We start from the raw sequence: 24,599 nt of genomic DNA, 5'->3' as shown, positions 1-24,599 counted from the left end.
GAGAGAGATACTTACTTCACGGTTTATCCGAATCTTAATGATTCCAGTGAGGGAACAGTACAAAGCAAAAGAGACAGATATTAGGCCAGAGGCAGATGGAGGTGGACGGAGCACAGGAGTGGCCAGAATGGGTGATGCCAGCAGGGGTGGCAGAGCAGAGATGCGAGGGCTGGGCAAGAGAGGGGGAGGGGCAGGTCCCTGCCGGGGCCCAAGGTGAAGCCGAGGAGGACCTTGAGGAGACCGAGGCAAGGCCCCTGTCACCAAAACTGCCCAAGTCTGAGAGGCGAGGCCAGGCCCGGCCCCATAGCCCAGCCAGGGGAGAGGATGGGAGGTGGGGGAGAAGGCAAGGAATTCTGGGAAATACGGGGTAGCGCATCTGGCCACCAGGAGGGAATGAAGACAAAGGAAAGGAAAGGTCACCTCCAGAGTCCCTGACTCCCCCACTCCCAGATACATGCCTCCTCCACCTCCAGCCGGTCATGCCGCTCCTACCCGGGCCACCCTTCCCTTCCCTCTCCAGCCACCCAGGGCCAGCACAAGCCCTCTGCTTCCATGCAGCCGGCCACAGCTAACCCTGGCACTACCACCACCTTGCTGTGTGACGCTGAGGAAGTCATTCCTCTTTTCTGGCCTGTGCTTTTCCATCCAGTCTGAATTTATTTTAGTTGCACGCTTATGTGCCTCCCCAACTCGAATCTATATGTTCACGGAAAGCAGAGACTGTGTCTGCTTGCTCACTGCTGTATCCCTGGTGCCCAGCACAATGCCTGGCACACAGTAGGTGCTCAAAACATAGCTAACAAATGAATAAATGACTCTCTGCCAAACCTGGCTCGCTGCAGGTCAGGGAGTCCGATCAGGGTCCGACTCCTGGGCCTGTCCTGTCTCACCCTCATCCACACTTGGGGAGCAGACTCATCACCTCTCCTTCACACTCAAGCTCAGGCCCCCTGGCTGCCTGCCCTGTCTCTGGCCCCTCCCTCTGGTCCAGCCCGAGCAGTTGCTGCTATGGCTGGCAGGACAGTCTCATGGTTAGCAGGCAAAGGCTTTGGAGACCCTGACAGGCTGAGATATGAATCCCTTCTTTACCACTCCCTAGCTGTGTGACCTGGGAAAAGTAGCTTCACCTCTCTGAGCCCCAGTTTCCTCACCTGTTAAGTGAGGCCACACAATGCTAACTACTGCATAGGGTGGTTGTAGGGATTATATAAAGTTAATTATTTGGTATAAAGTGCTTAGCACAGTGCTTGGCACACAGTACATGGTCAATAAACCTGAGTTATTATTCTTACAGTACGGCTCTGATCATGGGTAAACACTTCTAATGACTCCCTGGTGCCCCTAGGGAAAAGGCCAAAATCCTCACCTTGCCATTCGTGGCCTTCAGCGCAGCCCCTGTCCGCCTTCAGCCTCGCTGTGTATCACCAGAATCCCACCCCCAGGCTCTTGGCCCCTCACCAAGAGGGGATCCTTCCTCATATCTAGGCCTAGCTGTCTGCCCTCTTCCCTCCATGCTGCCTCACTGACACTCCCCTCCACCATCCCCATCCCCCGTCTCTCAGGCCAACTCTGGCCTGCAGGAAGCCCTCCCGACAGCTGCCGCCCACCCTCTCCTCCCCTCGGCTGAGCTCCGTGGCACTGACTGCAGGAGGTGGGGGCACTCAGAACCCAGCCACACGAACCCCCGTTTGTTCCCCGACAGGTCCTGCCCTGCCTGGACCGTGAGCCTGGGGCGGGCAGGGCCGGTCAGCAGAGGTGACGGGGCGAGGCACTCACGTCTATGTAGTTGGCATTAATGTAGTCGGCATCAGGGTCTCCCAGCATCGGGTGCAGTTTCACTCGGTGCCGATCATCTGGAAACACAGAGCAGGTGGCCATGGGGTGGGCAGGGGCTGAAGTGGGGAGCCCAGAGCTGAAGCAGTGGGGGAAGCTTCCTGGAGGCCAGAGGTGGGGCACAGGCAGGTCAGCCAGGGAACCTAGAGGCTCAGGACCAACGAGCAGGCCCTTGGTACTGCTGGAGGCAGGGCAGGCCAGTGGTTAGTGTCTGCACTGCAGCATCAAGAAGGCCTGAGGTCCTGTGCTGCTCACACAAGTATATGAGCTGTGTGACCTTGGGCAGCGGGCTTAACCTCCCAAGCCTCGGTTTCCTTATCTGTAAAGTGGGGGTTCTACCACATCCACTTCACAGGGTTACTGAAAGGACAAAGTGAGGCAACAAGTGTGACGCTCAGCACACAGCTTGGCATGAGACAGGCCCTCACTAAACGGCTCACACTTCTGTTCTGCTGCTTCCTGTTCCATCCCACCCACGGCCCCAGACCCCACGCCCTCCCCCAGGACTCACAGGCAGGCATGGGCTCCTGCCGGCCACCCTTGACCTTGTCTTTCTTCTTTGTAGCATCCCAGCCTTCAAAAAAGCTCTGCCAGAAGGGAAAGTGGTAGTTAGTGAGGGAGGGAAGCCCCTCTCTCATAAGAGCCCTATCCCCTCAAGAGGATGGGAGTGGGACCACGACAAGGGCCAGGTTCAGGGTTAAACTTGGGGCCTGAAATAAAGTCACTGTAAATTCCTTTGTAAGTGAGGGACTAAGTTCAATACCAAGCTGTGTAGGGGGAAGAGAGAAAAGAGGGGAAAAGAGGGTTAGAGTTCAGAGACATTTTAGAATGAGGGTCAGGTGTAGGGCAAATCCAGGTTTGAGCTGGGAAGAAGGTAAAGGTGAGGGTCAAATGAAGTCCAGATGGAGGTAGGATGGGATTCAAGTCAGAGTCCAAATGGAGCTTAGGATGAGAGTCAGGGTCAAAGTCAGACTGGGATTTAGGTTGGAGGTCAGGGTCAGTGTTGGTGGTCAGGTTCATATCAGGAATAGAATAAGGATCCCGGCAGGGTCCAGATGGAGACTGAGATAAGATTCAAGACCAGTTTTCAAGTCAGGGTTAGGATGAGAGTTAGAAACCAGGTCAGTCTGAGGTTAGGATCAAGGTCAAGGTCAAAACATTAGGTTGAATTTGGGGACTGTCAGAGCATGGGTCCATCCAGGGCTGGGCTGAGGGCTGCCAGGGTCCACAGGGAGGAGCAACCAGGCAAGGCCCTGGCGAGGGGTCCTGGCTGGACTGGGGCCGTGCACCTCATACTCCTGCTTGAAGCCATAGCCCTCGGCCGTCTTCATCTGGTTGATGTGCTGCAAGAGGTCGGCCACACGCACCGCGGGATGCAGCTGCCCCGTGTGGTACGGGGAGCCCTTCCGGCCACACGGACGCCGCGGTGAGCCCCCCAGGAGGCTGCTGGCCTCAGTGACCCCACCACTGCGCTGGTCTCCTGTAGTCAGAGGAAGGGAAAGGGGTTTCTGATACACACAGGCCCCAGCCTGGGGAACCCCAGATGGACTCAGGGGGCCGAGGGAGGGAAGGGAACACGGCCAGCGTGGAGGACGCCTGGGCTGTTTGCTGGAGCCAAGCAGCTGGCTGGGCCCACCCTGTGTGACCCTGGGTGGCCCCTTCCCTGCTGCATCTCAGTTTTGCCATCTGTAAACTGAGGGGATTGGTTCATATGAACTCGCAGGGCCCTTCTGGTTCGGCCCTGCCTGCTGTGATCCCGTGGTCCCCTCACCCTCCTGGGCTCCCCTGCAGGGCCCACCCCTCTGTGACTTCACGTGCTGCCTGCAGGGGGAAGTGCTCAGCAGAGCCCATGACATCCCTCCTTCCTTCCCCTCTTCCAGGGAACAATCTGGAACATTGACAACTCCCAGCAATTACCCCCATTCAAAGACAAGAAAGTCCCGAAACTAGCTGCTGCTGCCACCCCTTCTGCAGATTAACGGGAAGCACCTGAATAGAGGCGTTTCTCCTGCGTAAGCATTTCCATTGTCAGCCTGTGCGTAGGCTCAGCCCGTGGGGAAGAGGCGGAGAGGTTCACAGTGCTCCACGTGCCCCAGGAAACTATCCTCTCCCTCCAGACCACCCACTTCCTGGCTCTCCTGGTCAGCATCCCCAAGGACATCCCACCCTGGTCCTTAGATCAGGTCCTGGGATTGAGAAAACAGTCCTGCCCAGCCACACCCACCTTCCAACACTCACTCCCACACACTCATTCCCTTCTCCTGGCCTGGGAGAGGTGCAGGGGCTCATTCTCCGCGTGTCTCACCGCTGATCTCTGCCCAGCGGGGCCTAGATGCCAGCCCTGTCCCTGCCCTGTGCCTTCACACACGCTTTTCCTCTGCTTCAAACACTCCCCCCTTTACGCCTGGTGAACTCATACTCATCATTCAGGTCTCAGCTAAAATGACCCTCCTTGGGGAGCCTTCTCTGGCTGGTGCCTGGCCTCTAATTCCTAGTCATGACTAACAGACAGAATGAATGCAGCACCAGGACGGACACCACCACCACCCTCCTCTGTGCAGCTCCACTTCCCCGAAGTCCAATCTCTGCCTCTTCAAATCAGGGAGACTGCAGGCCCAGCTTGGGTTCCCCTTCCCGTGCTGAGGTTTGAAAACTACCTCCAAGTAGAAAGGTGATGCCAGGCAAGGCTCACCTCGTGTGTTTCTCTTCTCTCGGGAATCACAGTCATGAGGTGCCTGGTACCCGATGTCTGAAAACAACTGTTTCACGTATTTTATCCAGATTTCTAGCTGCTTACAGCTGGAGGGCAAGTCATGTGCCAGTTACACATTTGTGGTCCAATGCGCCAAACCCTTAGTTTTTCAGATAGGGAAACTGAGACCCAAAGAGGAGAGATTTGCCTAATGTAGTGGTTGTCCAGGTGTGTTCCAGAAAATACTGGTTGTGCCAGATGACTCAACGGTATTCCATTAAAAAGAAGAGGAGGAGGATGAGGAGGGGTTCTACGTTTTAAAGGAGTCTGTGAAATTGTTTTAAACAAAAATAAGTAGGTGTTTTTTTCCCTGTTAAACCTCTCAGGGCTTCCAACAAGTTAGTGTGTATTTTAAATCTCCAAGAGATGGAGGAAAACAGCAATGTTTCACCTCCCTCTTTCACCACGGAAAGCTTGTTTCATGAAACATCCTCAGGGGAACACAGTGTAATATGGTGATTAAGAGACACACTCTGAAGTCAGACAGGCTTCAGATCAAATCCCAACTCTGCATGTGACCTTGGGGATATTAATTACTCTCCAGAAATTTCCCTTTTCATATGACAAATGAAGATTAAAACTGTTACTCTCCAAGATGATGATGTAAATATTCAATAAGATAATGTGTATGAAACACCCAGCCCAGTGCCTGGCACATGGGCACCTGCAGATGGTGCTGTTGACATGATCAGGAGCTTCCAGGAAAGGCAGGAACCTCTGGAGTCCCAGAAAGCCAGGGCAGCTGTTTGACAAGAGGTGGTCTTTCTGTCTTGGTCCTTCTCCACCCTAGGATCTTGGTCCAGGACCTGACAATCCTAAAGACCATCTACCACAAACACACAAGACAAGCACAAAGGTTTCAAGAAAAGAAGATTTCTGCTGGCTCAAAGAACTCAGAGACGAAGGGGTCCTAAGTGTTCTTCGTGGAAACCATGCCAACGGCTCCATAGAGAGCTCTCTGGCTGCAGAATCCAACAGCTCATCCCAGAGATCTTGAAGGCTTGGAAGCCCTGATACAGCCTCACAAGTAGGCATGGAACCATCTTGCAATGGGTGAAGACAAGCAAAAAATCCCACTTGCTTGGGGTCCAGACAGGAAGCCAGAAGCAAAGCTGGGCGGCTTCCAGCTGAGCCCGAGAGCAACACAAGATGTTCTACAAATAAGAGCACCCGAAGACAAAGGACGATGAACAATGATGCTGCCAAGAAGACCCTCCATTTCCTGGGGCCCAGAGAAGACAGGTCCTTGCTCTTCTCACCCATGAATTACCATGGGATTTCACTCACACTCACACACACACACACACAAACACACACACACACCGCTCCCCCCACCCCACCTCTCCCATACACACACATACCCCGAGAACCAGCTTGCCCACAGCTGGAAGCTCCTGAAAGGGAGGAAGAGAGGAAGGAAGGTAAGAGCCAGTTATCAGCTTCAAGGTCACCACTCAGGGGCTCTCCCAGGCTCTCTCCAGCTCCATTATGATTGTCGGACAATTTGGGGGAGTAACCACTGGACAGTTGATGTTTTGTGGCGAGGGCTGAGGCCCACACTGGGTGTGCAGTCGGAGAAACCTGAATTTGAATTCTGACTCAAGCCGCTTGACCTCTCTGGACCTCAGTTTCCTCATTTGAAAATGGAGATCCTCAGACTTTCCTCAAAGATGGGCACTTTCCCCGATTCCCACCCACCCTCAGATGAAGACAGGCCACCGGTTATACAATCTAGCAGCATATTATATTTTTCCTTCACTATCTGCAATTAGCAAATAACTTTAAAGAAACACAGTCTGTAATAATAGCTAACAATATCTAACATACCGAGTGCTTTCATATGCCTAGCATGATTCTTAAGTCATTCAATCCTTAGAATATCCCTATGAAGTAGGTGCTATTGTTATCCCCCCTATTAAACAAGGAAACTGAGGCCCAGAAGGGTTAAGTTACCTGCTCCTTAAGTGGAAGCATCAGGATTCAAACCCAGGCCCAACTGACTCTGGGATCCTGTTGTCTTTCTCTGTTTTCCTCTCCCTGATAAAGGGGCATTTGTGGTGTCAAATAAGGGGCACTTATTTGACGAACCATTTGGCCGGAACCCACTGGTTCCCACACAGGTCAAGAGCTCCGGATGGACAGGGCCCAGAGGGTTTGAGGGTTTTCATAGGCAAGATCAGAGTCGAAGGGGGCATGTTCCAACATCTTGGGAACATCCCAGCTCAACATTTACTCAGCATGGGAAGTCCCTATTTAAAACTTCCATATTGAGGATACATCAAAATCAATATGGCTTTCTGTTCTAAACCACAAAACTCTGGCCTCCACTGTTTGGAAAGAAAAGAAGGAAGTGGCGGCTAGACCAGCATGGGGCATAAAGAAAGAGAGAGAAGCCTTGAGACTGAGCTCCAGTCTCCTGAATACACCTTGAGCTTCCCAGCCGTCACACCTTCCCCGTGTCCTGCATCCTGCCTTCAGCGGCCCCGCCCTCCTCACCATCAGTCAAATCTCACCCATCTCAGCCGAAACCCTGACCTCCCCTGCCCAAAGGTGTATCTTCTCAAGACTATGGCAGGACTCACTGTCCCCACTACCCCCTGGCAATTAGCCTAGTGTGGACTTCCCTGGGTCAATCTCATCTCCCCAACTAGTCAGTGAGTTCCTTGGGAGCAGAACCCGTGTTTCCTGGCTCACTGCATCTCTCCGTAAGACTCAGCAGCAAGGCATGTGCCCACACCACCTTCACCTCCCACTCCCCCCAGCACCCACTTGAGTTTTCAGCCCAAGCACACCTCTCCATGTCGTCCTCTGTGCCCGCCTCCATGCATTCACACATGCTGTTCTTCATGCACAGTTGCCTTTTCCTTCCCATCTCTGCCGGTCCAAATCCCACCTGGTCCTCTAGTCCCAGCATGATACAGCAGAAACAGCAATTTGCAATTCAGAAAGACCTGAATTTAAATCCTGACTCTGCCACCTTCTGCTTGATCTGGACAAGTGATTCTCCTCTCTGGGTCTCTGTTTCCTCATTTGTAAGATGAAGGGTTGATAACAGCTACTACTGTGTGTGTAAATTTAATGAGGGAGGTCACAAAGAGAACGTGATGCATAAATGCATGTCAATGAATTTGATAACATAAATGAAATGGACACATTCCTAGACAACTATAACTTACTAAAAGTGTCTTGAAAAAAACAGAAAGCTTGAATAGTCCTTTACCCCTTTAAATAGATTGAATTAAAAGTTTAAAATGTTTCCATAAAGAAAACAACAAAAAAAAAGATTATTTCACAGGTGAATTCCACCAAACTTTCAAGGAGTCAATTACTCCAATCTCCCATGATAAGGAAAAAAGAGAAGAGCCCTCAATGCTTTTTTTTTTTTCTTTCCGGTACGCGGGCCTCCCACCGCTGTGGCCTCTCCCGCTGTGGAGCACAGTCTCCGGATGCGCAGGCCCCAGACGCGCAGGCCCAGCAGCCACGACCCACGGGCCCAGCCACCCCGCGGCATGTGGGATCCTCCCAGACCGGGGCACGAACCCACGTCCCCTGCATCGGCAGGCAGACTCCCAACCACTGCACCACCAGGGAAGCCCTCAATGCATTTTATAAGACAAACAGAATCTTAATACCAGAAACCAGACAAAGACAGTATAAAAAAAGAAAAATTATAGGCCAATCCCATTCAGGAATACAACTTTAGAATCTTGAACAGTATTATAATTATACTGAATCCAATAATTCATTTAAAAAAATTATGCATGATGACCAAGTTGAATTTACCCCAGGAATTGAAGGTTATTTTAACATTAGAAAATCTAAAAATGTCACTCACCTCACTAACAAACTAAAGGAAAAAAATATGGCATCATAGTAAATCCAGAAAAAAAAGCATTTGCTAAGTTTAATGCCCATTTAAAATAAAATCTCTTAGCGAACTAAAAACTGAAAGCAATTTTGTTAATCTGATAAGGCATTTCCTCCAAAAACCTATGGCAAACTTCATTCTCGCTGTTTTAATGTTAGAAGCATTTCTTTTAAAACCAGGAAAACAAGACAATGATTTCTGCTATAACCACTTCCGTTTAAGGTTCCAGCCAGTGCCATGCAGAAAGATAAGGAAAAAAAGGATAAGAAATGAGAAATAAGAAACAGAACTGTCAATATTCACACATCCTTTGTACTCAGGAAATCTGAATGATTCTACAAATTAGAATTAATCAGAAAGTTTAGACCCTGAATGGCCAAAGCAATTTGAGAAAGAAGAACAAAGCTGGAGGTATCAAGCACCCTGACTTCAAACTATACTACAAAGCTACAGTAATCAAAACAGTATGGTACTGGCACAAAAGCAGACATATAGCTCAATGGAACAGAATAGAGAGTCCAGAAATAAACCTACATACATATGGTTTATTAATCTATGACAAAGAGGCAAGAATATACAATGGGGAAAAGACAGTCTCTTCAACAAGTGGTACTGGGAAAACTGGACAACTACAAGTAAAATAATGAAACTAGACCATTTTCTCATACCATATTTAAAAATAAACTCAAAATGCCTTAAAGACTTAGGCATTTTTCCAAAGAAGACATGCAGATGGCCAACAGGCACATGAAAAGATGTTCAACATTACTAATCATCAGAGAAATGCAAATCAAAACCACAGTGAGATATCATCTCACACCCGTCAGGATGGCCATCCTCAAAAAGGCAAGAAATAACAAATGTTGGTGAGGATGTGGAGAAAAGGGAAGCCTCCTGCACTGTTGGTAGGAATGTAAATTGGTGTAGTCACTATAGAAAACAGTGCAGAGGTTCTGCAAAAACTTTAAAATAGAACTACCGTATGACCCAACAATTCCACTTCTGAATATTTACCCAAAGAAAATGAAAACACTAGTTCAAAAAGAGATATGCACCTCAATGTTCTTTGCAGCACTATTTATAATAGTCAAGATATGGAAGCAACTTAAGTGTCCAATGACAGATGAATAGGTAAAGAAGATATTGTGTGTGTATATATATATATATATATATATATATATATATATACACACACACACACACACACAATGGAATATTACTCAGCCATAAAAAAGAATGAAATCTTGCCATTTGTGACAACATGGATGGACCTGGAGGGTATTATGCTTAGTGAAATAAATCAGACAGAGAAAGACAAATATTGTATGTTTTCACTTATGTGTAGAATCTAAAAAGCCAAACAAATAGACAAATATAACAAAACAGAAACAGACTCACAGATATGGAGAACAGATTAGTGGCTGCCCGAGGGGAGACGGGTGGGAGGATGGGCAAAACAGATGAAGAGGATTAAGAGGTACAAGCTACCAGTGATAAAATAAAGTAGTCACAGGGATATAATATACAGCACAGGGAATATAGTCAATAATATTGTAATAACTTTGTATGATGTATAATCTATAAAAATATCAAATCACTATATTATATACCTGGAACTAAACCAACTATACTTCAATAAAAAAAAGAGTTTATCAAGGTGTATGGTTATAAGATCAACATCTATACATATAAAAATCAACTGCATTTCTCTATATGACCAATACTTAGAAATATGATATTCTAAAAATGTATCAATACCATTTATGCTGGGAAAACTGGACATCCATATGCAAAAGAATGAAGTTGGACCCTTATCTAACACCATACACAAAACTTAACTCAAAAAAGACTAAAGACCTAAATGTAAGACCCAAAACTATAAAACTCTTAGAAGAAAACGTAGGGCAAACGTTTCATGACATCAGATTTGGCAAGGATTTCTGGGCTATGACACCAAAGGCATAAGCAACAAAAGAGGAAAAAAGACAAAATGGACTACAAAAAAACGTAAACATTTGTTCATCAAAAGACACTATCTGCAGAGTAAAAAGGCAACCCACACTATGAGATAAAGTATTTGTAAATTGTTCATCTGATAAGGATTAATATCCAGAATATATACAGAACTCCTAAAACTCAACAACAAAAGGACAAACAACCCAATTCAAAAATTCTCCAGATAAAATACACAAATGGCCAATAAACACATGAAAAGATGCGCAACATCACATCATTCAGCATTAGGGAAATGCAAATCAGAACTATGAGATACCATCTCACATCCATTACGATGGCTGCTATAAAAAAAACTGTCTTGAACAGAAAACAAGTGCTGGCAAGGATGTGGGGAAACCTGGAACCCTTGTACACTATTGGTGGGAATGTAAAATGGTGCATCCACTGTGGAAAACAGTATGGCAGTTCCTCAAAAAATTAAAAATAGAACTACTATATGATCCAGCAATTCCATTTCTGGGTATATACCCAAAAGTATTGAAAGCAGGGCCCCAAAGAGATATTTGTATACATCCATGTTCATAGTAGCATTATTCACAAGAGCTAAAACATGGAAGCAACCCAAGTGTCCATCAACAGACAAACGGATAAGAAAAGTATGTGTATACATACAATGAAATATTATTCAGCCTTAAAAAGAAAGGGAATTCTGGGAATTCCCCAGCAGTCCAGTGGTTAGGACTCTGTGCTTCCACTGCAGGGGGTACGGATTCGATCCCTGGTTGGGGGACTAAAGATCCCACATGCTGTGCGGTGTGGCCCCAAAATTTTTTTTAATAAATAAATAAAATATTTTGTAAAAAGCAATTTTAAAAAACACTTAAGAAAACAAAGTCAATTCTGAAAGATGCTACAACATGGATGAACCTTGAGTACATTATGCTAATGGAAATAAGCCAGTCCCTAAAGACAAGTACCGTATGATTCCACTTAATATGAGATAGAGTAATCAAAGTCATAGAGACAGAAAGTAGAATGGCGGTTGCCAGGGGCTGAGAAGGTAGGGAAAGGGGCGTTTAATGGATACAGAGTTTCAGTTTTACAAAATGAAAACTGATCCAAAGAGTCAAAGCAAATTCATCCAACAAGGTTTTCCAAGGAACTTGCAAAGATGATTCTAAAATCTGTAAGAAAGAGAATGAGCGCAAATAGAGCCAAGACACCCTTGATGAAGAACTAAGTTGGGAGGGCTTGACGTGTCAAAAATCAAGACCTAGATAGCTAGTTTGCTATTGGTACAGGAATCACCAAACGGGCCGATGAAAGAGAATAGGGAGCCAAAACACAACCTACATATGTATGGGAATGTGATATATGATAAGGGTGGCACTGCAAATCAGTGGTGAAAATATGAACCATAATACCTCATTCTGGGACAGTTGGTTTTCCCTATAGAAAAAATAAAATCCTTAATTCATATCACATACAAAAATCAACTACAGATGGATAAAGATTTAAATGTGAAATGCAAAATATTAAAAGTTTTAGAAAAAAGTAAAAAATATCTTACGACCTTACATAAGGAAGAATTCTTTAAGCAAGCACAAAAAATAGAAATCAAAAAGGAAAAGATTGATGAACTTGACTGAATTGAAATAAAAATCTGTTCATCCAAAGATACTATAAATAACCTGCAAAGATGAGCCACAAATTGGGAGAAGATATTTGCAATTCATAAGGGACAAATGAGTCTCATCCCAAATATATAAAGAACTCCTAAAAACCACTAAGATAGCAACAGAAAACCGAACAGAAAATTAGGTAAAAGACATGAACAGGCATTTTATGGAAGAAGAAACCTGAATGGCCAATGATGATTTGCAAATATATTCAACCTCGCTAGTAATCAGAGAAATGTAAATTAAGACTATAGAGAATTACCATCTTATACAAACTAGTTTGACAAAAGTGAAGAAGCCTGGCAAATTTTGATCTTGATGTGGAGCAATGGAAACTTACACCCTGCTGCTAGGAGTGAACACAGGCAAAGACACTTTGGAAAACAATTTGACGCTGTTTTATAAAGCAGCACAAGCACATACTTTATAATCCAGCAGTTCTACTTCCAGAATCTGCTGTGCAGGTGCATCTGGAGATCCATTGAAGAATGTTCACAGCAGCCTCGTTTGTAATAACAAGAAAACTAGGAACAAATCAAATGCCTATGGATGCCAGAATGAAGAAATAAATTGTGATATATTCATACAGTGGAAAGCTATACATCAGAGAAAATAAATGAACTAGAGCAAAACTTCCACCTGGGTAAATACTGGAAACATGGTGTTGTGTTGAAAAATAGAGAGCAATTTCATTTCTATCAAGCTCGAAAATGAGCAAAATTATATAATGCACTGTTTGGGGACACATGCACATATGGTAAAATTACTCCCAAAAAGCCAAGAAAGTTATAAACATAAATTTCAGGGGAATATTTACACGTAAGAGGGAGGTAGGGGATATGGAAGGGGCACCCAGATGACGTTCAAATTCACCAGCGGGGTTCACCGGTGTTTGGTGTATTATTATGACTTTATGATTTTCATAAATGTTATTTTTTGTTCAAATCAGCACTAAGTAGAATAAAAAGACATGTGATGAAGCAATTTATGACGAGTTCCTAGCATATACAGCTGACTCACTATACTCTCCCTGCAGGCCAGGTACAGCACTAAATGATGTGCACACATTCTCTTATTTAGTCTTCCAGCAGCCCTACCAGCAGAGATTATCTTTACCCTCATTTTATACATGAGGAAGCAGACATCCAGAGAGATTAAGCCACTTGCCCCAGGTCATGCACCTAAGGAGATCTGAGATGCAAAGTGAGGTCTGACTCCCAAGCACTTCCTCTCACACAGCAGGAAAGAGACTGTTCTGATCCCACAGCAGCACTCCCTCCTCTGAGTCCCCAGAACTCTTCCCACAATTAACTTATGAACTCACACTCCTCTTGGATGAATCTGTGTCTAAGTCCTCAATTTTCTTAAAGCTCCTCCAGTACAAAGATAATACCTGTGCCTTCTCTGTGTTCCCAGGGCTGGTGCTGGTACCCAGCAGGATGCTTAGTACTGTTGGTTCGGGGTGTTACAGAATCATCTGATGTGGGGCTCTGGGCTGTTGGCTCAGAAGTCTGGGGGAGGAGTGCCTGGGGGCCACGAGGAAGGGCCGGGCACTCACCCCGGGGGCTGTAGCCATGGCCGTCCATGAAGGAGAGGCCCAGCCGCTCATCCTCCTGCAAGGTGCTCTGGTCTGTGAAGCTCCGGTCCACGGCACTCATCATGTGGGTCTTCTCCTGGCGGTAGTTGACCGTGGCCTTGGTCATGTTCACTGGCTTCCTGCAGAGGAAGGTTGATGGGAGACATGGGTGCTCAGCTGGGCAGGACAGCAGCCAGAGGTGGATGGGGAAGTCTGGCAGTCAGGGGGCCTTGAGGCCAGGAGCCAGTCTAGAAGCATCTCTGGATGCTGAGGGGGCTCTGCCTCCATCCTTTGCCCACCAGACCCAGTGAGCTGCTGCCTCCCCCAAGAGGGACTGGGCAGGGTCCCTGTCCTGGGGACCTCTGCTGACAGCAAGGGATGGAACACCAGTGGCCTCAGGCTGGGATCTGCCTCCTAACTCTCACTGGCCCCGAGGGCTCGGGAAAGGGGAGGAAAGTCACTCCGGTGACTATTCTGGTGGCACGGCAGACAGTCACTGCACCCCAAACAAGGGAGACGCCTGCCCCAGCTCCAGCCCCAGCAAGGCCCGTAGGTAACCTTCCTTCCTCCGTCCTCACCACACAGCTGCCCTGGGAACTCTTCCTCCTGCAGTGGGGTTGGACTACACTCCTTCATGGCAGAGTCTGGCTAGTACTCGGTCAGTCTCATAAGTTTTCACTGGGCGCAGAATGACTCCAACCATGACTTCTTCTTAACCCCCAGAACCCCCAGGATGGTTGCACCACAGGCCACACCAGACTTGTAAAGAAATCCACGCAGGGTCCCTATTCCCGTCACTGCCCACCAGTCCATCCAGCCACCAGCAGCAGCAGAGAGAGAAGGCGAGAGGCCCCGGCCCCTCCCGAGAGGGCAGAGCTTCTGGAGAGCCCCTGGGCAGGGGCCACACACAGCCCAGGCCTGCAGCCCAGCTTTACAGATGAGGATGGCCGTTTGTGACCCCAGGGAACTCGGAGGAAAGTGGGAGGGAGGACGGGGTGGGGAGGCAAGGGCCACAGCTCCAAGACCGAGGGGCTGCGCAGCAGGCAAAGGGAAAGGACTTGGGACCTGCGCTGAGACTGGAGAAGAGCCAGGGCCCAATCACAGGGAAGGCTCGGGACGAGAGAGCCGTTCACCTCTAGGCCCTACAGAGTGCAAGGTGTGGGGCAGACCTGAGAGAGGACTTCCGGGTCACGCGGGCTCAGGGACACTGGTCATCCATGGAGATGAAGAGGCCAGTGCAGGGATTCCCCCAGACAAACAGGCAAACTCCACTCAGCCCCTCCTGGCTCAAGAGCCGCCTGGGGCCCAAGGGGGACAGGATGACCTCTGGGTGGCCCTCCTGCCAGGACCTCGACGTCCTTCCTGTGCTAAGATGGCTCTGTGTCCACGCTGGGGACCAGTGCTGCCGTGCACTGCGGTGGGTGCGGCCTTCCCAGTCTGGACAAGAGATGGCTCAGCAGGCCCAGGCCTCCAGCTCCCAGCCCCACCCGCGGGCTCTGGGCATCACCCTCACTGTGGCCCAGGGCAGAGCCAAAGACCCCTCTGGGGGCAGGTGAGAAGAAGCCTCTGTGGCTGTCACCTTGACCATCAACATAAGAGAGAAGGTGGAGGAGGAAGGGAGGTGAGGAGGGAGAAGAGGCAAGAGGACTGACAGAGGAGGAGGAGAGTAAAGGGACAATGACAAGGGGAGAGAGAGAGGGAAGGAGACGGAGGGAGGGACAGGTCAGACACCAGCAACCACAGGGAAGACAGAGGACAGCCCGTCAAGCTGGCTGAACAATGGTGCCCAAGGAGGGCCTGTCACCATGGATACCAGCCTAGAAGGTCTGCAGGGGTGTACCCCAGGGCTCTGGTCCCACCCAGACCTCCTGGTCCACTTGGAAGAAGAACCTGAAACACCAACCAACCAGCTCCACAGACACAGCCAGGAGGGACACCTCGCACTGAGGCCTCCAGCCCATCTCAGGGTGAGATCAAGCAGATGCCACGTAACATGGACACTTGGAAAAGTTCTGCATTTAGGTTCAAAATTAGCTGCAAAGTAGAGAGGGAGGGCGAGCTGCCTTGTCAGCAGCTCCTGGAAAAGCCGAGCTGGAGGCTCCACGTGAGTTGATGGGGGTGTGGTTGCTGGAAAAGCCAGTGTGATGGTGGGTGACTTCGATGCAAGAAGAGGGTCCAGGGAGGAGGTGAGAGACCACCATCCTCTGGGCTGGCCCTGGGCCACCTGAGCCTGCTGTGCAAGGCAGGGACAAGCACAGGTACAGGGGAATGTTCTGGAAGGCTTGCAGGGTCAGCGATCACAGAGGCAGGAAACAGAGCAGCATGGACAGACCGTGGAGTCCGACGGGGCCTGGGTTGTAACCCCAGCTCTGCCTGTCCTGTGGCCTCTGAGGAGTCCCTTAACCTCCCTGAGCCTCAGTTTCCTCATCAGTAAAATGGGGTGATCACAGTGCCTCTTCTCAGGGTTGTTGTGCGAATTCTGTGTGAAGAACTGAGCCCAGGGGAGGTGCCCAGGAAACGGGTCTGAGGAGCTGGGGTCACCAGCTGGAGAAGGGCTGGTGGCACCCTGGGAGCGGCGTGCACCGTGTGGAGAGCTGCCATCTGTCTGCCCCACACACATGCACAGAGCTGTGGATCCAGAGTGGGACCCAGGTGAGGACCTTCCTGGACGCGGACTGCGGTCTGACGTCAGGAGGTCCCACCCAGCAGGAGTGGCTCAAGACACAAGGGGCTGCCTCGGGGGCGAGAGGACACAGAGGCTCAGGGAGGTCGAGTGACTTGCCTGGGGTGGCTCAGCAGAGGCAGGTCTGAACCTGAGACCCTGACCACAAAGCCAGCTCTCCTGACCTCCACGCAGGAGGACAACAGGGAGAGGAGAGACAGAGCAGAGGAGGGAAGCTCAGAGACAGGGTGGCCGTGGAGGAGGGGCTGATGCCAGGCCAGGCCGGGGTGGGGGCAGGGGCTCCCCAGGAGGGGCGGGGCTCTGAGGCAGGTGCGCTACTTACGGGTAGTAGGAGTAGGCATAGTGGTCTCTCCTGGCAGCGTGCAAAGAGAACAGCACAGGTGGGCCACGGTCCTTCCCCAGGCCGGGCCCAGGGCAGCACCCCCAGCAGGGAGGGGCCTGGTGCTTTCCGTGCCGGGGACGGGGTTGGCCGGGAACCGACAGGTCAGAAGGGCCTTCCTTGACCCAAGGGCTGGCCGGGCTCAGTCTCTGAGGACCAGGACCCAAGGTCCCTTCTAGAACCTTCCCCAAGTCCACTGCTGGAGTGAGAAGGAGGTGGGGAAAGGGCCTGGAGGGAAGCAGAGCTTTCACACACAGTCATACACACATGCGTTCACAAAGAGAAACGCACTGCACGCTCACATATGCAGACACACTCATCTGGACACACACGCTCATACACAGAAACACAATGACACACTCATGCACTTACAAACACAGATATTTACACACATGCAGACACTCGTACACATGTATCCAAACACACACGCTGACACACAGGTACATACACAAACACACGCTCACACACAGACGCCTGCGCTCACACACACGGACACCCCCACTCACACACTCAAGGTAACTGCCGCACTCTCCCCTGCAGACAGTCCCCACTGCGGTCCCCGTGCCGCCCACCCCTGCAGGTCCCTCTGCCCCTGACAGGACAGCCCTCTGCACGCACCTGTGCCTGGGAGGGAACAAGTGGCCAGGGCAGGGGACACTGCGGCCTCGTCACCCACCCAGACTGCCCCTGGGTGTGGGGTCCATGAAAGGAGCCGGGTCACCCCCTCACGGGCACCCAAAGCACAGGGGGCTCAAGAGCCCTGACCTGACCGCCAGGTACCAGCAGCGAGGAGTGGGGGCAGGTCTGATTCCCAGCTCCCAGGTGGGGAAGCCAGTCCTGGAGAGTCACGGTCTGCCTGGGGATCTTGGGGGTCAGCGAGAGTCCAGAGCAGGCCCAGGACCCTGCCCCCAGAGCCAGCTCCCCCTGCGGCCCCGTCCAGGCCCCCTCCAGGGTCCTCCACTCACCCGCCCCACGTCACCCATCATGGGGGAGGGAAGGGAAGGAGAGCGGAGGGGAAGACTGAGGCCCAGCCAGGGCAGGAGATTGGCTCGAGGTCACACAGCATGTCACCCACCCCAGGGACAGAGGAGGGGTCCAGGGCCCTGAGCTGTTCACAGAGGCCCTGAGGGGAGGGGGGAGGGGCTGAAGGAGTGGTGTTCTTCTGGTATCAGCTGAAATATCATGACTTTAAAAGAGCCTTCCCTAAGGAGTCCCCCACAGTCACCAACTACATTACGTCCCCCTTTACCCTCTCTCTGCCCCCCACCCCGACACCCTGGTCTTTTCACAATTTGTAATTACGCATTTGTGCTTTTTCTAGTTTAATGCCAGGCCCCCCGCTTATAACCACAAAGCACAGGACAGCATCTTGGTCGCGTTTGCCACCACTGGATCCCCAGGGCCCAGGACAGTGCCCAGCACATTATATTCCCGAGATATTTTATTGAATTGAGTAATCAGTAAATGAGGAAAAATAAATAAAAGAACTCCACCTTTATGAGCTTCCATTTCCTCCTCTAAACAAGTGAGGTTAATAATAATCTCCCCACGGCAGCACGCGCTCAGCCCTTCCCTGCCCCCTCCTCCTGCTGGGTTGGCGGGGGCGGTTCAGGAGGACCCAAGTCCCCTGGGCCAGACCCTGGGGACACACAGCAACAAGACAGAACTTCCTCCACCCCCATGCAAGCTCTCAGTCCAGCAGGGAAGAGAAATACTGAGCAAAGCGCTGCAAGCCGTGAATGAAGTGCCGGGGGTTGGGGGGGGCGGGGCGGGGAGGGCTGCAAAGGGATGTGGGGAGGGTCTCTGGAAGCGGAACCAAGGGATCCAACCGGCCAGGGGCACCCCCGAGTTCCCCAGGGCAGGTGCATCCAGCCTTACTGTCCGCAGGGCGGACCAGGGTACACGGGGGCTAATTGGGAGCTGCCCTCCCTCCGCAACCTCCTAATCTGTCCATTACATCTGAACACCCCCATCCCTGCCAGAGCTGCTCTGTCCCATGGCGCCCCACAATGCAGACTAGGGGAGCCCTCAGGAGCACAGTGGACCCTGAAGGTCGGGCAGGAGTCGGGGGATGCAGCGAGGTGCTACAGAATGGGACCGAATGGCTTTTAGAGGACCTAAGGAGGGGCAGGGGGTGGGGGGTGGGGTGGATCCTAGAGGCTTCCAGTAGCAGCTGCATAAAGTGGAGGGTTTCCTAGTGAGGCTCTGGCAGCATCTCTGACCCATCCTCTCCTGAGCCTGGCGCTCTCTCTGCAGGGGTGGGTAACATCCCCTACATTGCCAATCTTCCCTTGAGGGTAAATTTCTAGAGCCTCAAATACCACCTGCAACCCCCAAGATCTGACCCCTCCCTTACAGTCCTCTCTATCTGCACCACTACCCAGCCCCCAGGGCCTTGCCACTTACAGGAACCTACTGTGTGCCAGTTGTGGTGAGGCCCTTCACGTGCCCAGCCGTGAGGAGGATGGGCTTTGCAGTCAGGCCTGGGTTCAGTCAGGACCTGCCACTTAGCCAAGTGACATGGCCAAGTCGCTGAATGATAGTTTCCTGACCTGTCTAAGGGACTTAGACCTGCTTCGTGGGCCAGGATCCAACAAGGAAAAATTCTCTGATGTATTCTGAGTCCCAGAGGTGCTCGATAACTCCTGTTCTAATGGCTGATGTGTATAGAACTCCTGGCACAGAGTAATATTCATTAAATGATAGTTTAAAATATTTTGTCTCAGGAATCTGTACAGGGACTACGGGAAGGGAAAAATCAGAGCCCAGCATTCTGGACTGGACATCCCCACGCCACCCCATCGGTGGCATGCCCCAACCCCAGACTCTCTAGGAGAGTTTTTCTCCTATCATTGCCTGGCCTCAGGCAAGGGAGCCCTGGCCAGTTCTCCCTCATCTCCCTGGATCCCGCTTATCTGCTCCTGGCATCCCAGAGACCCAGAGCCAACACACCCATGTGTGCCCAGCCTGGCAGCAGCAAGGGCTACAGAAGGCAGAGCCCAGGCGGGGAGAAGGTGGAGCAGGCTCTGCCTCTGGCTCCCTGGGTGACCTTGGGCAGGTCCATGTCCCGTCTGGGCCTCAGCATCTCCATCCCTCAATTAGGGGCTTGAACCACAGTGTCCTGGGGCTGCCTGGCGGGGAATGCGGTGGGGTGGGGAGGGAGGGCAAAGGGGTCTCAGAAGCTCCCACCTGCTCCAACCCGAGGCTCAGCCTTCAGCTGCTCCATATACTGAGCTCCCAGGAGAGGTTTATTTGGTGTTTTGAAGATGGGTTCTGCTGCTTTTGAAAGACTGGAAAACCACTAGACTAGACATCCTTGAGCTACATGGCAGCCCTCAGTTTCTGGGCTCTGAGCCTCTGTAATTCTAAATTCTGAGATTCTCAGAATCTCAAATCCTGGATTTCTAAAACTCCAAAATTGTAAATTCTGGATTCTAAGATATGATGGGATTCACTCTGCCCACTGCAAAATGCACTGGGAAAATGCATCCCTCACAAACACAAGGACTGGACCTTTGAGGCCCAGGAGATGGCACAGGCAGGAAGGAGGTCTCCTCTGAGTCATGGGCCCAGGAGGACTCCTCAAGGATCAACAGTAACAGAGTCCAGGGCAAGCAGAGCCCAAGAGAAGGTGGGGCCTGGGAAGCGCAGAGGGTCCTTGCTTTGAAGTGGAGTGAGCCCTGCCCCCACCTCAGGATCGACACCACAACCCCGTGCTTAGGGCAGACAAGAGAGCCGAAGACCTTCGAGGGGCTGAGGATTCCAAGTCAGGTTACCTCCACACCATCCCCATCAGAACAGCCCAGCAGGCACAGGAGGGCAGTGCCCACGCCCAGCACGGCTCCTTGGCAGCCGGCAGTGAGTGCCCTTGCCTGGACAGTGGCACCCGGCACCAGCTAGAACTGGGCTCCAGCCAAGCCACTCTAGGGCAGCTCCATTTGCAGAGTCTCGGACTTCCCCCAACCCGGCTTGGGTCCATCCACAGGCCTGATGCCCAGGCTGGCAGCCCTCCACACACCCGCCAGGCGACTGCCTGACCAGCCCCCAGCCTCCTCTCTGCTCACCAGGCCTCTGACGGAGAGAAGCCTAGGGTGGGCCAGGGCACCGGCCTCACTCACCCCTTTCGGATGATAATAATAATGGCCCCCAGGAGGAGGATGAGGACGGCAAGTCCCCCTGCACAGATGCCCAGGATGAGCCCCATCTCCTCCGACCTCTGGGACACCTCCAGGGGCTGTTTGCTTTCCTTGCAGGCAGCTGGGAAGAACAAAGCAGAACAAAGGATCAGAGGGGAGATCAGGACCACCTTAAGCCCCAAGGAATAAACCCGGACCACCTTAAGCCCCAAGGAATAAACATCTGCCCCTCATCCTCAGCACATGTCCCACCTTTCAATCAAACCCATCTCCTCATCATCCCTCACACCTTCCGCATTCCTGTGGCAGAGGCTTTACGTGCCCTGTGCCCCTATCAGGGATATTAGCTCCCTTCACCTCTCTGCCTCCTCAAATCCTCCCCGTCCTTCAGTGGACGGGAGATGGAGGATGTGTGGGGCCTTCAGACCCCACCTTTTTGCCCTCCTGGGAGGCAATGGGGGGAGAGAACTATGTACCCAGGGCATGGTTAGGGCATCTCAGGATGGGGAACCAACCACATTCCCCATCTGGGAGCAGGGACAATCCCTACACCACAGGGTCCACGCTGTCCCCACTTCTCCCCACCATAGGAAAGGGGGAAGATACAGACCTCAGTGTCCAGTACCCACCACCCCCGTGGCCCGACCATAATGGCTCACCCTCCTCCAGGCCCCTGCCAAGGCCCCTTCTGTGACCATGGCAGGATGAGGGTTTGTCCCTACTGCCCAGTCTGGAAGAAGGAGACCTTGAGGTGGGGCACATAGGGAGCAAGAAAGGGAGATGTTTCCTGACCCCCAAGCCTGCCGGACCACCCTCCTCTGCTCCCACAGGCCTGGGAACCCAGGGTCCACCTCCCCAGAGCCCAGCAAGTAAGAAACCCGCTACTGAAGGACTGAACCCAGGGGGACTTACCTTTCCTGGCAATGCGGATGCAATTCAGCCGGGTCTCCTGGAGGCACAGATGGGGGTCTCAGCACCGCTGAAGTCAAGACCTGACCCTCCCCAGAGGGAATCTTAGACAGCGTGTCTTGGGCCTGGTCAGGGCTTTTCTGGCGTGGACCGTTACTAAAGACACCCGACCTGGCAAGAGGGTCTGGGGGGAATCAGGGAGGGAGGGGCCAAGAGGGAAGGAGCCTGCAATAGGGTAATGCCTTAGGAAAGGGGGATGAGACGGGTGGAAACAGAAAGAAACAGCATGGGAAGAGGGCTGGTTGGGGGAGGCGCTCAGAAATGAGGGTGGGGCCTAGATCCAGGGGTCTCCTTAGGAGGGGGGCGGCCTGGGAAAGAGCTACCCGAGGAGGGAGGAGCCTGGAGAAGGGCGGGGCTTCAGGGAGGAGGCGGGTCCCAGGCCTCCTCAAGCTCTGGTGAAAGTGGGAACCTGAGATGGACCCCCTCTGGAGAGAGAGGAGCCTGAGATAGAAGACCAGGAGCAGGGACCAGGCTGGGAGCTTGGATAGAAAAGAGTCTGGGGAAAAACGGTTCAAGAAGGGGGTACTGCTGGAGAGAAGCTGGCTGGGGTTAGGAGGGAGGGGCTCAGGTGAGTGGGCGGGGCTGGGAGTGGGAGGAGCTATCGGAGGGCAAGGCTCATCAGCGGGGGCGGGATCAGGACGGGGGTAGGGCCTGGTGGGGGTGGGTCTCTGGCCTCTGTAGCAGCCTGCTCCAAGGTGTCACCAATCCTGCCCCCCAGCCGGCCCCGCCACCACCCCGGCCGGCCCCTCACCCCCTTCAGGTGGCTTGTTGCCTGGAAGTAGATGAGGTAGGCCTTCCTGGGTTCAAGCGGTGGGTTCCAGAAGCCACGATAGGTATGGTTGTCACCCACGGTGAAGGGCATGGCCTCAGGCAGACTGCTGGCCGCCAATTCGGCCCCGAAGTAGTGCACCAGGCCTCGGGCCAGCGCCGCATCGAAGGTCAGCGGCACTGGGAAGCAGTCCTGGCCGCCTGGCTCCCGCCGGAGTCTCCGCGGCCGCTCCTCCTCCACAATAACCTGGTACACACTGGCCATGGGGGGGGGGGGTGGGAAGCGCCTTGGTCACGGTTGCCAGAGAACAGGGAGAGCCATCTGGTGGCTAAGGGCGTGGGCTTTGGGGTCAGGCCCAGGAGAGGGCTCATCTCAGCTCTGCCTCTTACTAGCTGGGCAAGTCACTTAAGCTCCCTGGGCCTCAGTTTCCTCCTCTGTAAAATGGGAGTGATTACAGGACTGTTACATAAGGTAGAGGTGAGGAAGGAGGCAAGTTTAGCAAGCAGCCAGTGCCTGTCAGTTGTTATTACTGTAACTAAGGCTGAAAGAATGTGAGCCCTGCTTAAGGGAACCAAGCCCTAAAGCCCCACCCTGACTCCTCAATGAGTCCTCCAGGGCCTGGGAACCCCAAGCCTCAGGCTCCAACCAGGTTCCCGACAGGTCCCTCTAGGCCACAATAAATTCGAGTAAGACATGATGCATTCACTCATCCAGAAAGTGTTTACTAAGCTCAGACATGGGCCCTGTGCCGGGCACTTGGGGGATGTAGGCTTCCTGGAACTGCCCTCCAGTGGGGGAGCTGGTCACTTAGCAGGCAAACGAGGTCACACTAACCCTACATCTCGAGTACCCTCCCAACCCGGAGGCAGCCTCGAGACTGCAACTCTGAGCCTGCCATCTCCCGGTCCTGATGGCTGATTTGTGTTCCCTGGTCTGTATTCCCTCTGATTTGTGTCTCCTGATCCCGACTTGTGTGTTTCTATTTATTTTCATCACTTTACTGAATGGCCTTGCTGTGAACTCCTCCAAATCCTCTGTGGAACAGAGCCAAGAGTAAATAAATGAATGCTGACAAATTTAAATATTTCCAGTCCCGGCCTCGGTCACGTCTTGGCACGGGATACCCCATACTGACAGCCTGCACTCTGGCAAAGCAGAAATGCCTTTTCCTTGCTCTCCAGCTATTTCTTTTGAGCTTCCAAGTTGGGAGGGAATCACCCCAGCACCCTGGGATTTGGGCCAGACAGGTTCATTCCATCACTAACCAGCCCAGGCCCTTCTCAACCCTCCATTTCCCAGGCTGATATGAGGCCTCTCCTGGCCCGAAGTCCCACCATTAGCCATGAACGAAGCACACCTTGATCTGGGATGATCCCCATCATGCACCTAAGGGAGGCTCAGAGGGGTGAAGGGACGTGCCCGAGGTTGCACAGCCATCAGGCCTCTCCCCCGCACATGGTCCACCCCTCGCCCAGACCCAGCCCTGCCATCATCATCCCTGAGAGACGCTGACCAGGCCTGCTCACAGGATCCCCCAAGGGAAAAGGAAAGGAGAGGGTGATGCTGGTTTCCCAACTCCTCCCAGATTCAGAGGCAACAGGGCCCTGAGCCTCCTGCAAAATGCCAAATGCCCCTGAGATGCCCAGACTTTTTCCTGGGGTCTGGGAATCAGCCCAGGGCAGGCTTTGCAGTGGCAAATACAGGGGAGCCAAAGCAGGAGAAAAGAGTGGAAGGGGGGAAGGAGTGAGGAAATGAGGGGGTGTCAAGGGCACCTGGGAAACCCACTGCCTTCTTGGGGGGCTTAAGAGGACACTCCCATGCCCAAATGCAGGCTGTCACCCTCTCCCAGTGCATGAAACTTTATGGTAGGAGGAGGTGGACCAGAGGGGCAGGGAGGCTCTGTGACTTCAAGGAAAGGTACAGGCTTTGCAGACAAACCTGGCTTCCAAATCCCAGCGCTATCGTTTACCAGCTCTGTGGCCATGGGGGCTCATTATTC

At 52.0% G+C, this 24,599-nt stretch overlaps 1 protein-coding gene across 2 annotated transcripts in view; it reads right to left on the bottom strand.

Annotated features, from left to right (window-relative positions):
* Nucleotides 1-24,599, bottom strand: part of PTPRU (protein tyrosine phosphatase receptor type U) — an 84,309-nt gene that overhangs the window by 18,043 nt on the left and 41,667 nt on the right. For both annotated transcript variants that reach the window (XM_079901234.1, XM_079901235.1), the window contains exons 12-18: nucleotides 22,583-22,856; nucleotides 21,775-21,811; nucleotides 20,845-20,983; nucleotides 13,647-13,804; nucleotides 3,123-3,313; nucleotides 2,345-2,420; nucleotides 1,777-1,853 (exon numbers count right to left, since the gene is read on the bottom strand). In XM_079901234.1, the coding sequence (XP_079757360.1) occupies nucleotides 1,777-1,853; nucleotides 2,345-2,420; nucleotides 3,123-3,313; nucleotides 13,647-13,804; nucleotides 20,845-20,983; nucleotides 21,775-21,811; nucleotides 22,583-22,856 (952 nt within the window). The remainder of the gene's footprint in view (nucleotides 1-1,776; nucleotides 1,854-2,344; nucleotides 2,421-3,122; nucleotides 3,314-13,646; nucleotides 13,805-20,844; nucleotides 20,984-21,774; nucleotides 21,812-22,582; nucleotides 22,857-24,599) is intronic.

This window comes from Stenella coeruleoalba, assembly GCF_951394435.1.
Source record: "Stenella coeruleoalba genome assembly, chromosome: 1".
Lineage (NCBI taxonomy): Eukaryota > Metazoa > Chordata > Mammalia > Artiodactyla > Delphinidae > Stenella > Stenella coeruleoalba.
Note: the sequence above shows the minus strand (reverse complement) of the source record. Positions and strands in the feature narration are given on the sequence as shown.